This window comes from Ceratotherium simum, chromosome 15 (assembly GCF_057802395.1).
Source record: "Ceratotherium simum simum isolate JZ-2026a chromosome 15, ASM5780239v1, whole genome shotgun sequence".
In the NCBI taxonomy this organism is placed as follows: domain Eukaryota; kingdom Metazoa; phylum Chordata; class Mammalia; order Perissodactyla; family Rhinocerotidae; genus Ceratotherium; species Ceratotherium simum.
The window spans coordinates 17,962,661-17,981,016 of record NC_141914.1 but is presented as its reverse complement, the minus strand read 5'-3'; the positions used below and the strand labels follow the sequence as shown (position 1 = coordinate 17,981,016).

Here is an 18,356-nt window from a genome sequence, read left to right as displayed (position 1 = left end):
TCAGACCAGATGATCCCCCTGCTGCCTCTTAAGACTCTACAATGAGTTGACTTATTTTCTACCTTGCAGCCAAGGAGCCACCCAGCCATAAGTGTTACTTTGAAACAATTCGCCTCCCCATTAACAAATAAATAATTACTGCTCCCCCCCGAGAAATGAGAGTCACAGATTGGTTCCATGTTTTGTTGATGGAGATGCTGTGATGAATCTGCTGGAGGAGTCCATGTCTGGCTGCTGAAGGACCCTCACTAAAGTTTGGAATCCTGAGTGCTGGCATCGCAGTGCTGTGCAGAGCAGAGCATGCAAGAGGAGGTTGGGTGAAGGGAAGCCTGCTTTACCAACAGCCACATCAGTGATAGCCAATTTAGAGCCTCCTTCAGCAGCAGAATTTTGTATTTAGAAGTGCTTCAACCGATGATACCCCTTTAGATACTTATAGCTTAAGGAGAAGGATTTAGGAAAGATTGTGAGCCCTTCTTGGGCTGTACATAAGGGCACTGACTTTGAGGCACTGGTCCCCAGCCCCATCTTACCTCTGACGCCATCAGCAGTTGGCTGTAACATAGAGTGGGCTGGCTGTAACTGTTCTCTCTTCTCTCTCTCTTTTGCACTGCAGGACCTGGGTCGGTGAGAGGAATAAACGGATCCATCAGTCTGGCCGTACCACTGTGGCTGCTGGCAGCGTCTCTGCTCTGCCTTCTCAGCAAATGTTAATAGAATAAAAATTTAAAAATAATTAAAAAAAAAAACACAAAAATGCGTCACACGGGATACAGAAAGAGAGAGAGCGAGATGGGGGGAGACCGTTGATTTCACAGCTCTGTGTGTTTATAAATGAAGGGGGATATAAGAAAACGAAGAAAATACAACATTTAAAACAATTTTAAAGTCTGTCAATAAAAATTTGAGTATAATTCAGGGTGGGAAAAGTTCTACCAGGATATGTGTATATCTAAGCAAATGTATGCTGTATAAAGACTACATTGTGCTAAGGACATCCAGATGTTGTAAAAATAAGACATGTGAAGAGGTACCAGATGGATATTAACCCCACACACACACTTTATCCTTCCTTCATCCTTTTTCATCTGTGGGGAAAGAAAAAATAAGGTCTTGCCTTTGGTATTTATATTTCCATCATCTTTTTATTCTGTTTTTCATTTGAGCTGACTTGTAGCCATTTCACACTATCAGTGGAATACATGCTGGAGTCCTGTGTTGAGCCTTTATCTGGCTTTCCTGCCTCCACTATCTCTCCAACTTTTAAGACCATCTCCTCCCCCTCCAGTGCATTCTATCTCCCCTACCTCCAACCCAGATATTCTCCCTCTATCCCCACCTCCCCACTTCTCTTCACGCCCACCCACCCCAGCACTAGTCATGCCGCAAATGTTAGGAAGTGCCATTTTAATTTTCTCCACTGTGCGTGCGTGGTCAAGTCTCTCCCTCTCACGTGGGTGTACGTGTGTGAGCGTGTGTGTCTCTCTCTAAAGCATGCCAAGGGAATGGTCCATGTGTACATAGACTCATTGTGCTGTAGATACTGTCCCGCATTGTAATTGTGAGATGCGGCTGTGACAAGTTGCTGAGGGACCTGGTGGGGAAGGAGGCAAGGACCAGAGTCCCTCCCCCCATCCATGGCTGTCCCATGACATCAGTGTGTATTCAGACAAAGCTCTGCCCCTTCTAAGGGCAGAACCTCATATTCCTCCTAGTCCAATCATCAGAACCCAGTCGAGAGTCACTCAGAATATCACTGTAAATGAAAGTGCCTACTATTGATGGGGTGAGCAAACAGTAGAAAGAATCAGTGACATGGATGAGGTGACCTGGGAGAGAAGACTTCTGATTTCACTCTAGTTTCGTGAGTCTGAGGAATTCGTATATTTCCTGGCTTTTTGCAGGTTTAGTCCTGCTCTGCTGCAGGAGCAAGTAGCATGTGTTGAGTGAATCTCAGAAGCAGAAAGGTCTCCAAGAGTTAACTCCCAATGAAAGGATGATGAGCCACGTGGAGATCCTGAGCAGCCCTGTTTTGCCCCCTCCCAAATCTTCAAATAACACTACATTGGCTCCATGGATTCCCCTGAGCAGAGATTGTTTCCTATTGCAGATAAAAGACGGTGAGAGAAGACAGTGAGAGTGAGCAGGGCAGGAAAAGTAGACAGATGTCCAAGTCCCTCCTCATATTGTAGATATACTGTCAGAGCTTTAATACAAAGCATTGACCATAACAAAAAGGAATCCATTCCTTGTGCACCTTTGCAGATTTTTGTCCTGGTGTTCTAGGCTAATTCTTTATTTGGTTACCCACATTATCTCCCTTCTGTTCCACTGATGATTTTTGCGGCACCATTGTTCATAGTAGTCCATCATTATCCTAAGCCAGGCCACTAGGAATGGCATTATATTCCACCATCCGTGCTCACTTTTGGCTTCTAGTCTCCTGAAAAAGGTACAGTGGGTATACGGTGTTTAAGTTTACATCTATAAGAGTCATCTTGCCATTAATATTGAAAGGTGAGTTTGTTCCTTAACCAGAAGAGCTGGGAAACTTGTAATTATTTAGGCAGAAGTTGTATGTATACCACAAAGTTTGGCATCACCACAACACCAGAAGGTGTTTCTTAGGAAAGGCCTTGCAGAGAGAGCTGGCTCTCTGTGTGTAGATACCTTTGTCAGGAAGACAGCTTTCACTTAGACTATAGGAGGCATTGGAAGTGGCTTAGTTTATGAAAGGATAGAGGATTATTATTGAGGTCATAATTGAATGTATTTCAGCAGAGCCAAATATGGTACCTCACCAAGTTTTGGAACCGGGAAAATAGCTGTCACATAATATAAAACAGGAAACTTGATAACGGTAAATCAAAAATAAAGAAGGAAGAGTGAAAGAAAGAGAGGAAGGAAGGAAGGTAGGAAGGGAGAAATAGAGAAAGAAAGAAAGGGAGGAAGGAAGGAAGAAAAGAAAGAAAGATCTGAAATTTCTCTTGATAGATTTTAATTAAAGACTCTGCACTGAGTCTCCTCTTTGAAAGGAATGATTTCCTTAATAAGTAGCATTTTTAATCTCTTCCAGGGGTTTCTATTTGTTTTAGAAGTTTATTATCAGCCTTTCATGATTTTGCAGTTTAGACCTGAAACAGAAGGACAAATTGGGCTTGGGGATGGGTAAATGTATTTGTGACAGATCCTAGCGGAGGACAGAAATTCTTATTGAAGGAGGTAGCTACTGAAATATAGGGAAAATGAGCCATATACCTATGCAGCATCAGTCCATCGACAATCAGGAATTTCTCTAACAGTTTGGTTTTTTTAGTACAGGAATAAAAACTTATCATCCTTGATGATAAATGTTCCCCATATATCGAAGGGCCAGCCACATTCTTAAGTGGAAGCTTTAGAGGAGGGCATGCTAACTTAAAGATATATAAGAAGAGAATACCAACAGGAGTTAATTCAGTTTAGTATCAGTTTCAGGAACAGATCCCTGGGGCACATCACAGATTTTAATCATACACCTAGATTTCATATTGTCTCCACCTCATCATAAGGACAAAGTTTTAGTTTTATGAAAGGAGATTTTCCATGGAAAGGAATGTCTTTGCCATGTCAGCACCATTTGTTCCCTGAGTTTTAATATAATGGACCATATATTAAACATAATTAAACATATATTGAATACTGTGGTGTTTGCATATATCTCTGGCAGGATCTGGGAATTTTAAAAATTTGTCCTGGCTCCTGTTTCAGAGCAAACGTTGATCCCAGAAATCTCATAGGTTTGAGAATGTCTCTAAGCAATGTGAAGAATGGAGAACATAGTTTGGAGAAAGGTCAGGAAAAAAGGACATGGTGAGGGATCAGAGGACTGACACCAAGAGATTGAGTCTGAACATGGGACTTCTTGGAATTTAGTTCATCATATTGCTATAAATCCCTTCAAGAGTCTTGTCCACTGGTAATCAAAGCTTGAAACGCTGCACTGAAAAGAGCCACTGGTTGGAAACAATACACTGAGAGGAGTGAAATGCATCAGTTAATCTGAATGGCTAATATATTTAATGTCCTCTGTATGCAAAATGAAACTCCACCATTCATAAAACAAAATCTCAGACTCTAATTTCAGTTAACAAAAGCAGAAATGACCTTGACCAAGGGCACTTCCTGAAGAATGAGAGCTATCCTAGGTTTTTCAACTGCAGAATTATATCCTCTGTGCAATTGTTCATCAGAAAGTTTGGCCTTGTTTGAGGAACGTCTTACTTGTTTTGAGACCTAAAATCCCTCTGCCCTAAAAGAACTAAGGCTTAGGGAAAAGTCGATGCTTTTACTTTAGGAAGATTAGGAAGATTTAGGAAGATTAGGAAGAATTGTCCTATTGAACTTTGCCTTCTCTTCCAAGTCAGACTTCTCCCGTGCCAGGGACATTTTTTTTACTGCATATTCAGACAACTGGGCTATTCATAGAGACCTTGTAAAAGTACTCGTGATTTTCATGTTCTTGGAGGACAGAAACAAAAATCTGTTTCTCCTCCAAAAATGGACTTACCTCCTTTGCACACAAAAACTAAACTCCTCAGCATGAAATTGTTTCTGAGTTATTACTTACCGAGTTGTTATTAGCTTCCTAACTACCCCAGAGTCACAAGTTCCATCCCCAGGTTGGTTGGAATTTGACTGTCTATTGGCTTGTCTCCCAGAATTTCTCATTTTGTTTTTTCAGGCCTTGAATAATTATCTGTGGAAAAATAATATATATGTGTATGTATTTTTTTTAATCTTATCTTTACAGATGCTATATTTACAATATTGTATGTATTATAAGACAAATCTAGAATTATGGTTTAAACTTAAAGGGAAGAAAAGTACTGAATTTGGTTAAAAAAAGAGAGCTATGCTTCATTTAGAAAGACATGAAACCCCATTTTTTCCACTTTGTAATTATTTATTTAGGAGGAATTTGCTTATGGACAATGTTCCGTCGAATTAACCACTGCCTTATTTTTCTCTTCATCTTCATAACCCTTTAGCCTGGATTTAGTCTTGGTTCCCAAAAACTATCACTTTTCTAGAAATGTAAGTATAATACTATATCTGATCTATAAAGATGATTAATATTTTGAAGACAAATGTTAAACATACCACAAAAATGGTGAGATAAGACCCTGAGTTAAGAAACACAAATCCAGGTCACCGCATCCTCCTTTCTTAAGTATTTAAAATATTTCTCCTCCAAAGACTGCATTTGCCCCAGTGATGTAAATTTTCCATCATGGTTGGCATAATATCTATAAACATCTCACTAAATGCAAAATGGAGTTTACATTTATGTGCATACTAGCGGAAGAGAAGTAAACTACGTATTCTCCTTTGCATGTAGCTATGTTGTCAAATGTGCCCAACTGAAATTCAAGAAAGAATTTGTTTTCACCCGGCAATGTATATCACTTTCCTCTTGACAAGGAAGCTGGTGTTAACATTAGGTTTAGGTTTAACATTTATGCCAGTGCAAATGTTTATGGATATTATGGAAAACTTATTTTAAAATCTTGATTTCCTTTCAGCGCATTTGCATACTGTGTGCTGATTAATAAATTAGGCACCAATCATGTGTGAATCAATGTAAATCACTAGTTTATGTACATAATATAAACTATGTAAACTTCATTTTTCATGCAGAGCCCAAGTTCAGCTAAACCTATAAATCTTAAAGAAAAAAATTTAAAAATAAATAAAAACCAAAGCATTTCACAGGTCAGAATGGGAAGAAGTATGACTAATGGCTTGAACAAGAAGTTGCCTCAGCAAAAGGAAGCAGACCCACAGGAACTGTTAGAGAGTCACATCCTGCTCAAGTCACAGGAGGCCACCTCTTTGTTCCTTCGCTATCTAAGTGGAGTTTCTCCCAACTGTTGTCATAGTTGTCACACCTGACCCCAAAGCAAGGGAAATGAAGAGACAGGGAGGAAGGAGTTTTCAGGGCTCATGTGTCTGTTGCATCAACTCCCAAGTATCTTCTTGTTATTTCTTACTTACCACCTAAGACATTTTATTTAAATAGCTCCAAGGAAGTCACCTACACCTTGATGAGCAAAATATTACTCAGTTTTTATTTTCCATTCAACCAAGACATTGAGAAAGCTTCTCTGTCGTCTTGATCCTAGGAAATGTGGGGTATAAGGAATATATTATATCCTTGAGAAATATCTTGCTAAGTCACCCTAGAAAATAACTACTTTTACTTCATCTGGTAGACCCATATTTCTGCATATCTATCCTGAACATTGCAAATAAATTAGAGAATCATTTTAGTGGGGAATAGCTCTCTCAGGCATGTTCTCTTGGAGTCTTTTTGAAGTATCTGGTGTGTTTAACAGAGTAACATATACATCTTTTCGACAGTCTGAACAACCGGTACATAAAGAGTCACCAAGAGATGATTTCAGGGACCACATGAATTTTCTGCAAGAACTGTTATAGGAAGAAATTTAGGTAAAATGAACATTATGCTTAAAGCATACTCCTCCACCCAAGATAAACAACAACTTTAAAGTGAGGTGGAAAAAGGTACTGGTTTGGGAGTCAGAAGAATTCAGTTCTAGCCCTGGGTCTGGCCACAAACAAGCTGTGCCACCTTAGGCAAGTCATTTAAACTTCCTGAGTCTTGGTTTTCTCATCCTGAAAGTGAGGACTTTGGATGACGTCTTTCAAACCTCTGTCCACTCTAAACTCTATTCTGAATAAGAATTTAGTACTCATGCCATGCTGTGCCCAGCTAATCATTCCATGCAGCAGTTTGTTGTCTCTAGTTCAGTCTCCGTACTAGCCTCATTTCTTAGGACCACCATTCCAACATGCCCATTTCAAAAGCCAAAACTTCCTAGAATACAGGGTCCCTGGACTGGTTCTATAATTCTCTTCTGATCAAAATTCCTTAGTAAGGTAGAGAAGGGACACTTTCAGGTTATACTGAAGGCATTGAAATAACTGGAGTTGTTTCCTTATTTATATATAAAATCTAAGTGTTGAACTATATCCCAATAACTTTTCAAAGGAAGGAAAATAGCCAGATTGGGTATTATGCATGTATCAAGTGAGGAAGTTGTGCATATGAAAGGAAGCATCAGTTTTCTCTCATCCTGGGCCAAGTGCTCATTATAGTCAATGTGTGTCCTTGAAAACTCTGCTTGTGTTGATAGCAGTAAGCATGTGGTCCCAGGCAGGTTCAAAAGGCTGTTCTGTGAGAAACAGGCAAGATAAAATGTTTTGCTTTGGAAGGAATTTCTCATGGCATAAGTTTCCGTAAACTTGAATTTTAGGCTGTGAAGTGAAGCAAGTGGATGGAGTGAAAACAAACTTCATTTTCAAAAAGTACAAATCCGTTCCATTTAAAGAAGGCAAGTTGAAAAGAGGACAAAAATCAACACATTTTAGGAAGTTATAGAGCTGAATAGAGTAAGAGTTATGAAAGCCAAAATCAAATGTGCAAGTTAAATTCTGTGCGAAGAGGATAAGCAGAAAGGATGGTTTCTCAGGTGGTTAATGAAGAATTACTTTCTTGTGCCATGTTCTGGATGGATTGAGCACAGGCCCACATGTCTTGACCCATCAAAGTATAGCCCCACACCCTCCTTGAGGCTCAACTTAGCATTTGTCCAACGGTAGCTTCTCATGCATTGCCTAAGAGAACAGAAATAATCTGAGTCTGCTGTACACTGAAAGGCAGAGATTACTCATAACTTCCCAGCATCAGTATCATTTTATGTAAATAAGGATATACAATGTGCTTAGAGTACTTACGAAGCTCTCTTTAAGTGGGAGAATGACCTGCCCATCGGCGAGCTCTCCATTTCCATGGTTATTTCAGAGGTGCCTCTTTTTGAGTGGTGCTCCTGGATCTACTTCTACAGCCACATGCATCACTGTGCAAGCCCTCTCTATGTAAAGCCAGGCACAGAGTAAAAATCTGCTTCTTGTAAATGAAGAAAATACACGGAACTACTAGCTTCATGGCACGCGGCAGTCATTCTAAGCTGTCTGGAGCCTTTTCTGAACCCACTTCCCTAAGTCTTTGCTCTTCACCAGAGAATGTAAATGGTTCCTCCTGGTGAATTATGGTCAAGTTCTGCTCCCTAAGTATTTACTGAGAGTGGGGGAAGGTTACAGGGAGGAAATTACAAGGGAGAGAAGCACAGGAGAAAACCTCCACCTTCCTTCCCCCACCCTTGCTTCACCCCTTCCTTCTCTCTGCTCTACTGAAGGGTGTATAAATCCTGCTCTTGGTTAGAATTCTCCTTATTAACAGTGTTATATACATATAAATATATATATATATATATATATTCCTTTTTTCAGCCCTGTAGACATAAACAGAACTGTCCTTGATGATACAAACACATGGCCATTTTTTGTTTGGGTTTTATGTTTTTCAAGGTTTTTTACTTTTATTGGGTGAATTTTTTTCCCTGGATACTAGCTCTGTGAAGGAATATAAAAAAGCGCAGTGTGTGTAAAAAAAAAAAAAAAAAAATTTAAAATTAAAAAAAGCTTTTTCCTTTTTCTTTTTAAATGTATTTAAATTCTGTTTCTCTCTTCTGTTACTTGACACGTATGAATGCTCTGCTCTTCTGTGATCTTAAAACAAAACGAAATAAACGTGAAAAGATGTGTCTTCTTTGCCCTGAGTCAGTGATCCTGTGGTTGACTACACTGCTTCTTGGAAGTTTTCATGAATAAGATAAGAACTGAAGCCAATGATCATGGAAATTATGTGAGGAAGGGGTGGACAAAATACTGAAAAATCACTGGAAAGCTATCAATGTCTCTTCTATCACAGACGAGAATGTGGTATTTACAATAATTGTCTTCCTCTAGGCAAAAAGATTCTCTGAAAGTTTTCTTTGTTCTCCCTTAAGAGATCGTAAGAAATAAGAACAAATTATCATTGGGAAGCTATAGATAAAGCATTAAGAAGTTCTTGATTGTTAGACTTGAGTGAGACCTTAGGACATGATACCAAAAAACGTTAGGAAGTATATACCCTTTCTTTAAAGTCTCCATAATAGAGGTTATCTTTGAGGGTTGGTTTTAACAAGATCCTACCTGATAGCAGTAGGAGGAACTAAATTATCTCTAAATTTCTATTTGTACTTATGAAAAAAGCAGTTTGTTTTTTATTCTTGCTGTGAGCTATTACCTTCACAAAATGTTTCCAGAATCTCTGTAGAATCCCCATAGCATTGCACAGGACAGAGAGGAGATGGCAGGAGAAAATGAGAAATAAGCAATCCACAATCCAAAGAGGGAGGTTGGCTAACCGTACATCAGAAGTGACTGGGAGGGTCTGAAGTTTGATTCTTAGGAGCCAAATTGGGTTGGAAAAACCAAGAGAACTAATGCCGAATTGGGGTGTGTGGCTGGGGGAGACAGTAGGGGAATGAGCACTCTTGATCAGCTTCAGTAATCAGCAAAGGGTCTCAGAAAGAAGCAAAATCCCTGGTCGCCCCTGGTTCAAAGAGACAGCTTAAGGGCCCAACAGCCCTAAATTTGAATTTTATATAAAATTGTGAAAATGCCCTTCTTCAATGAGTTTTCCAAACTCAAGACTAAAGACACAGTTCTCAAACAAGTCAGCCCTCACATCAGACACTAGCTACAAAATCAGGGTCCTTAGGCCACCCTCATCTCTAATCAGCTGGCTACAAATTCAGGAGTTCCCACTATGCTCTCAGATTTAAAAATTTCTATAATGACTCACAGAATTCAGGATAGTGTTATGATTATAGTTTTATTATGGCAAAAAGATGCAAATCAGAACCAGCCAAAGGGAGAGACACATAAGGTTTGAGAGAGCTCCAAATGTGAAATTTCCACTTTTCTCTCCTGGTGGACTCAGGACACATTACCCTCCCAGTGCATTGATGTGTGACAATGTACAGTGTTGCCAACCAGGGAGGCTCACCCAAGCTTTGGTGTCCAGAGTTTTTATTAGAGTTTCGTTACTTAAGCATGATTGATTGAATCACTGGCAAAGAAGTTGAACTCAATCTCCAGGCACCCTCCCTTTCCCAGAGATCAGGCTGATATCACCATCACATGACTCAAAGTCCCAATACTCTAACCACATGGCTGGTCTTTCTGTCACGGCCAGCTCCATCGTTAGCATAAACTATCTAGGGGCCCACCAGGAGTCACCACATTAGCATAAACTATCAAGTGCGGCCCAAGAGGACCCAACAAAAATAACAAAGAAACACCGGCTACTTGGAAAATTCCAAGGAATTAGAGGTTACCTCCCAGGAACGGGCAACAAAGGCTAGCCAAAGTCTTTATTATATACCTCCCATTACCAATCTTGTGAAAAAACACTTGGAGTCTCTAATAGTATTGTCCCCAGCTGGCTTGAGATTTTCTTTTTTTTTTTTCTTTTTTAAATGTTTAGTTTATTGAGGTCATATTGATCTATAACATTGTGTAATTTCAGGTGTACATTATTATATATCAATTTCTATATAGACATCACCTTGCTTACCATCAATAGTCTAGCTTTTATCTGTCATTATATATGTGCCTTTTACCCATTTCGCCCACCCCCCGCCAAGCCTTGGACACTTAAGGTTTAAAGAGTTAACACTACCTTGAGGCTTTACTATTATTAGTGCTTCAGAAGAAATTCCTTCTAGCATATCCCCATTTTCTACTCCCTTTACATCCATCTATTTAGAATTATGTCCAAAACAGCATGTGAGAGCTGGGAAGAAGGTGAGTCTGATTCTAATCTCTTGAAGACAGGGCCCTGTCTTTTTCACCGTTGTGATCCTTTCAGACCTAGCATAGTGAAAGGCTAATGGCTTAGCAAACATTTATCAAAATAGAATTATGTTCAATGCAACCAACAAATCTGCTACATGTGGAATTCTTTTCTATCAGTCAGGATAACCTCACCACAGCTGTGGAAGATTTCTGAATTCAAGTCTATGGAACGAAAGGCAGATCCCTCCCTCACACACTCAAAAAATTGTTACACAAACATGGAAACCTTGGCTGCCTATAAGCTCAAGACTGGAGTCTTTATGGTCTTTAGTGTGAAGAGGAAAAGGCCCTCTCTCCACTTTCCTTTCTAACTTCTTCTCTTCTACTCCCTAGACTGGCCAATGGCCAGTTGGGATAGCCTTCTATCAGTCAAAGCTACTTCCTGGCCAAAGACTCTCAAACTGTTGAGGATCTATAGTGAACCCTGTGTCTGACTACATACATTGGAGGGACATCATCTAACTTAACCACCTCTTACCAACCCAATCATTCTCAATAAGAAGGTGCGGGCTGACTTGTCATGTGCTTTTAAAACAAAACAGTTTTTACTCCATAAGGTAGTGTGAAATTTTGACTACTCATGTTATCTTTATTTCATTCTACCTGCTGCTCACCCTGCCTCTGTCTGGCCTCCCAGTTCAAACTAGAGATCCGCTGATCTAGTAGTAAAATCTCCTATTTCCCAAAGAGCCTCTACTTCAAGTTCTGTCTGCCCAGAGATGATGCTCCTACCACTAGAGCTGGAAGCAAATACCAGAGAGGGACCCTGATCAGAAACCCAGGAATGGGGAAACCATGCTGGTCAGGTTAAGAGAGATGGTACAGTCATAGCCCCAAGCAGCTCCAGCTTAAGAGCCATTGAAGCCCTTAAGCAACTGTCAGTGAAGAAAGTGCTTCGGCACTCTCTCAGCTGCTGCAACCACATGCTCTACTCATTGACCTCTATTGTAGTAACAGTTTGACTTTAAATCCTGGGACTATGAACATACCTCTCTGTCCTCTTATTATTTTCTAGCTCCTAGACAATTAGTCTAAATTGCGCTACTGAGTTTTTGCCTTATTCTTGATGTGTAAACTCCCAGGCTCTATACCAGCAATCATGAGATAGCATAACTTTCAGGTAGCATTGATTCACCCAGATTCATTAATATTTGAGTGAATTCTGAAACAAAAGAAAACAAGTCTTCCCAGAACCAAGAAAACTCACCAGGGAAAGGACTGAGAATCCTTCTGGATGGAGACACTTCCTACATGTAAGCGAGTTGAGTTGTGCACTCCAAAAAGCTCCTCATAAACATGCTCCCCAGGTCTAGTCGACCCCTCCCCTCTTAGCCCTTCCCCAGCCTGGACCAGCTACACTGCCCTGAACCAACTCAGCCAGACCTGGAGAGTTACATGGCATAGACAAGAAAGAAGGGAGTCCAGAGGAGACGTGTGTCATACCCGTCAAATACACATGGGCGCTCCCAAGACACAGACAATTCCTCTACCCTATCCTCACTCGCCATACAGCCACGTTCTAAGACCTGGAGAATGTCTCAGGGCATGACTTGTGATACCATGTGTAAAGACACAGAGATCTTCCTGTGCCTCTATTAATCCTTTATTTTACAAACTCTAAATAACTCCAATAAGAAAGCCCAAACCAGGTTTCTTGTTGTTCTGGAAGGATCAGATCCTGATTCCTAGGTAGCAACATCCTAGTATTTTTCCCTCTTTAATCTTAATTTGTGATAGGATAATGGTACTTTCAGGAAGACAAGACATTTGGATATCAACTACTTGGACTACCAAGGACCCCAATTACCCAATTCTGCCTCACATCCTAAATGAATATTGAGAAGAAACAAGAGATGAAAACCCAGGCGATTTAGTTTCCAAGTGTGGTTAGGGTGAACAGCATAGGCCTGCAGTCTCTGGGCTGCTGGGAATAGAAGACATATTGGCTTCCCCATGAGTCTCTCTTTCTTGCTCTTCCCTGTACACACCAGATTGTAACTGGAATGAACCAAGCTCTTTTTTTTTTTCCTGCTTAAAGCATCCTGAATAGGCAATAGACTCCTCACCTTCTCAAAGTTCTTTTAAAAATAAGGAATAATACAGCAGAGGCTAAAACAAAAAATTCCTGGTAGATACAGTCAGTTTTCATTAACATTTTAAATAGTTATTTTTAATGGTACATTTAACTAATGCTAACTTATCCATGGGAAGAGAATGTAGCCATTAAGATCAGCATCTGTTGAACAAACTGAGGCTCCATATCCGGCGATGCGTGGTTATAACACCAAGAATATTACATGCTAACAGCAGACTCATTAGCATTAATTGCTGCATTTAGTCCCACTTAAAACCTCCTGTATATATAACATTTGTTAAATACATTATCCTTTTTGAAATAAATACACCCTAAAATATTAGTACATAAGTAACAATAGAACTAATTTGAGATCGGCATGTGTGATGTGGTGATGAGAAGAAAGGAAAGCTAATGATGACATCGGTGGCCTGACAATTTGGCAATGGAAAACCACCACTTGTTGGCATGGTGCAAAATGCAGCCTGAAAAGGGAGGCTCACACAGAATTGTGTGGCAGCTGCAGATTCGGGGGTTATTTCTCAGTACTTAACAAGTTGTTCAATGGGAGTGGTGGAAAAGACTCTGGAGAGGTGTGAATGCACAGATGCCAATTACTGTGCTATTCATTCACTCATTTGTTTGTTCATTCACAAATCATCATGGAGAGACTAGTGGGGGCCAGGCACCATGCCGGATTATTCACTTGCTCCCTGAGGGCAAGCTCCTGTCCTGGAGTTTATGCCTGGCTGGGATGACAGACATTTAAGACAGATTTATAAGTCAATCCTTTCATGATGCACACAAGGTATTTTAATCACTCTTTTATAGTCCTGCCATTTGGCCAAACAGACTATGCACACCTAGAGCTGGGTCTAGGTGGAATTGGGTTCACTAAAAATAAAGCTGTGAACACTCTCTATGAATCAAAGGGGCAGCTTTTCAGAGCCCTTTACTGTGTGCAATGTCCTAATTCCTCCTTTTTCTTTTAAGCTATTTGATTTTGAACTGTACTTCCTGCTTCTCTCTCAGAATGTATCACACACACACACACACACACACACACACACACACACACATATCTGCCTCCATATCATTGTTTCCTCGACTCTAAGCTCCACACTGTCCTCCATCATTATTCCCTCTGGAACTTTCCCCACTCATTATCTGTCACTGAAAAATGGGTTTAGTGTTTTGGCTACCCTCTTGTCAACACACCATTCGTTTGTTCATTCATTACCCAAATATTTGTGGGTCCTTACTATTTGTCAGCACTGTGCTAGGTGATGTCTGCCCTTGTGAGTGAAGGTGAATCCTGCTCTTTGATCCTTATCTCTACCGACTTACCTAAGCTTCAAGGTGAGAATGATGTTGTGAAAGAGTGTGAAGTGAGAAGAAATTGTGGCAGTAAATCACACTGCACAATGAAAGAATTGGCTATGACACTCATGTCCAAGGATTGCACTAATGCGGAGGAGATGACAGGTCTGAGAAGAAAATGCATGAATGCTTTTTCCATCTTCACAAAAGTGCAGAGCTCCATGCCTCTGAAAGCTGTTTTGGGGAAAGGAGCAAGAGGAGAGAGAAACTACTGAAGAATAAATAGCTGTCATTAGCACAAAAGAATATCACAAAGGTTATTGAGGGAACCAAAGTCAGGAGTAGGGCTGAACTCCATCTGAAGGCTTAGGTGGTATGGAGAAGGGCAAGGGAAAGACTTTACAGAAGTAAATTGTTGATGATGATGACAAATAAACTATTTTCAAGCCTTCACATTTTATGTGTATTTTTTTCTTTAACATTCATATGAATTCTGTGTGGTTGTTTATATTATTAGTCCCATTTGACATAGGAAGAAACTGAATCTTTCAAAGTTAAATGATAGCCCAAAGGAAGTGGAGAGACTGGAATCCAAATTCCGATCTGTGTGCCCCTAAAGGCAGTGCTTGTAACCACTACACTATCTCCTGCCGCAAAGAAAACAAGTTACCTGTCAGAAGATTCACTATCAAAATACTATATATTGAAGCAGCACATATCACTTCACAGAACTTCTTTACCTAGTTATTCTAGGGCACCAAATAATAATAATAAATGCAGTAATAAATAATGGTGGAACACTAACAGTTAGTCCATGTTTCATAGATAAACTAAGCCTCAGATAATTAACTGCTTGGCTCAAGGTCACTCAGCCAGCTGAATAGTGGCACCCCAGCACCCCATCTCTGAACCTTCTGGGTCTAAGATGAGCATGGTTTTAGACGTCTCTCCCTGTAGAACCTGGAGGAGAACTTTCAGTTGCCAGCTTCAGTGGCCTACATGAATATGCTTGGAGAGGGTTATGGGCTGAAATGTGTCCCCTCAAAATTCATAGTTGAGGCTCTCTAACTCCCTAGTACCTTTGAATGGGACTGTGTTTGGAGATAGGGCCTTTAAAAAGAGAATCAAAGTTAAATGAGGTCATAAGGGTGGGGCCCTAATCCAATATGACTGGTGTCCTTACAAGAAGAGGTAGAGAAGGGTTACGTGCACATACAGGAAAGACCATATGAGGACACAGCAAGTATGTGGCCATTTGCAAGCCAAGAAGAGAGGCCTCAGGAGAAACCAACCCTGCTGGCATCTTGATCTTGGACTTCAAGCCTCTAGAACTGTGAGAAGATAAATTTCTGCTGATTAAGCTACCTACTCTGCGGTCTTTTGTTATGGCAGGCTCAGCAATCTAGTACAGAGAGCAAGGTTATTGGTCTATGTGAGATTTTGCTAAAGATTTTTACTTTTCAATTCTAGGGTGACAGTTACTATAGGGACATGTATTTCTACTCCTACTCCAAATTTGAAAACAAACCACTGAGTCCTATAAAGTGGCAAATCTTGCAGGTAGGGGTAAGAAACATTAGTATGTGTGGGGAGGTAAGAAAAACTAAAAGATTTTTGTGTGTCAGAGAGAGGAGGGGGTAATATACATACTGTGAGATTTTATATGTATGTGTGTGTGTGTGTATATATATATATGTATCTCACTACACTTTCACTCTCAATCGAAAATACAGTTAGAGAAGTTCCCACCCCCACTCTGTAGGATAAATTCAGGGATTCATCTAAATTGTTTGTGATAAGCTCTCTTTCTGGCCAGCAGATGAGCCTGGAACTGAGAGGCACTCATTGACCACTACTGTAGACTAAACTTGACACGGCTTCAATGAAACCCAGTTAAAGTACAAAACTTGGCTGAAACCCTAACGGAGGATCATAAGAAAATGCGCTAAACAGATTCATGCAGAAAGAGATATGAAAAAGGAGTGAAAAGGAAACTGAGGAAATAAAAGGTAAATGGTGGAATATTAGGGGGATAATTAAATAATTATTTAATGATTTGAGGATACATCATTGACTGATTCTGAAAAACCTGTTGCAAACCTGCTTTTCCCCTGCAGCATTGTCTTGCCTTGGCTCTGAGGAGCATCTTGTGAGTTTGCAAAGCATGTCGACATTATCACCTTTGAACCTCACAACAACTTATTAAGACAAGAATCACATAACTCTCCGCATTTGATAATAACCATGTTACAGAAAGGTTTCATATTTTGAGGGCCCAGTGCATTTCTCAATAGGAATAGCAATTCCTATTGCTTATCTGCATCACAATCCATTAAGCACCATGAGAAATGGTTTATCTCCAAACTGTATTCCTGGAATAGACCCAGCGTGTCCCAGAATAAGGGTGAAATGCCCAGGATGGCCACTCCCCTGAAGGCTCCCTCTGAGTGACCCATGAGATGCCCATCCCCTCCATGCAATCTTTCAGATAGGCAACCACTCCTCGTGTGGGTAAATAAGCTGTGTTGACCAAAACATTTCATGAAACCATTTGTTGTGGTGAATGAGTTTGGGCATTATTGCCCACGTCCATATGCAATGATTTATCTCCTGCCAAAACAGTTTTTATCATCCTGTCCAGGCTTTCGAAATGTGACCCCCTCCCCCAAATCTGGAACAAGATTGAGTAATGTTGGCAAAATAGTAACTGGGACTGTGACGTGGAAAATCCCTTTCAACCTCTTCACTCCTTGTCCCCAGCTCTAGCCGGCACAGACCTTGCACAAATTCTCTCCTTTTGTTCTTCTAGAGAAGACGAAAGGGATTAGGAGTTACAGATACGATTAAAACAACCCATTTTTGAGACTATTTGTTGCTATTGGGCTTCGTTTTGTTTGTTGATGAGTGGGTGGCAGAAGCCTTTGTGAGAATGTTTGTCACATACGTTTGGATTCTGAGCAGCTACTGGTCTATTTCCCAAAGGACAAGCTAGCCCACAGAGGTCAGCGGAGACAGAGCGAGCTAAAACCTGGATCAGAAAACAAAAGCAAATGTGGCTGATGGCGGCGCACGAGGCGGGAGTTAATAAGCCGCATGCACCGGGGGTTCTGTCAGACACAGGCAATGTGTGCTTCTGCTTCTAGTGATCCAGTGATGTGAGAGACATGAGAATATTAAAACAAGACAGAAAAATGGAAACTCATTTCTAGCAGCTGCCAAACAAAATGGGATGTAAAATAGGAGAGAGGTATATTGAAACGTTCACAAGGTTCACTTCACCGGAATGAAACTTTACCTCTCACGGATGTCAAATCCTCCCCTCTCTTTCATGCATACCTCCCCTCCCATTTCCCATCAAACTGTTGCTCCCTGCGTTCTTTCTGCATCCTTTGCTGTCACTCTGTTCCCTCATCATTGTCACTTTGCCTCTCTTGCTTCTTAATTTCCTTCATTTTTCCTATTCTTTCCTCTCCTCTCCATTATCCTGTCACAAACATGCTTTTAGAGTTGTTCTCCCCTGCTTTCTCTCTCTCTCCTTCAAACACGCGCGCGCGCGCGCGCACACACACACACACACACAAGCATCTTCTCATTCATCAGTAATTAACCTGAGAACCACATCTCCTATCCCTAGCAGTTGAACGGAGCCGTTAAAACGCTCCCTTTGAAAATCACCCAGAAGTGATGCTGGGGGAGCTGCGGGTGGGCGGTGGTGTGGGCTCTGCTGCCATGCTCGCACCCGCCACGAGAGGGCAGAGGTGCGCGCCAGCAGGGGAGCGCCTCTGTCAAGCACACCCGGGAGTGCTAGGAAGGCGGGCTCGGAAGGTTGCTCTTTCGGTGTCGCCCATCACAGCGGCTGACAGCCCACGTAAGGATTCTGCCCGCGTCCCGGGCGGGCACGGATGGGCGCAGCGAATAAGCAAGCGATTCCTGATGAGTGCGGGAGGGGTGAATTCCGCCCCGGGCTAATACAGATATATCTTTTCCAGAAACAAAGGAGTGAGTCATGCTGCCTCTGATTAGAGAAGGAAAAGAGGCAAAGCTGGGCGAGCCCGCTGGGACCCCCGCAGCTCTGCGTCTCTCCGACGCTCCTGCTCGCTGCCCTCAGTCTTGGCCCATGTGGTCTGCGCATCCCGGCCGCCCCCGGAAC

General features: G+C 41.2%; 1 protein-coding gene across 3 annotated transcripts in view; it reads left to right on the top strand.

Moving 5' to 3' along the window:
- The window catches only part of LSAMP (limbic system associated membrane protein), a 603,037-nt gene extending 594,353 nt beyond the window's left edge, over positions 1 to 8,684 (top strand). For all 3 annotated transcript variants that reach the window (XM_014792226.2, XM_004436551.3, XM_087439642.1), the window contains one exon: positions 617 to 8,684. In XM_014792226.2, coding sequence (XP_014647712.1) covers positions 617 to 714 — 98 coding nt within the window. In that variant the 3' untranslated portion in view covers positions 715 to 8,684. The remainder of the gene's footprint in view (positions 1 to 616) is intronic.
- The last annotated feature ends 9,672 nt before the right edge of the window (positions 8,685 to 18,356 follow it).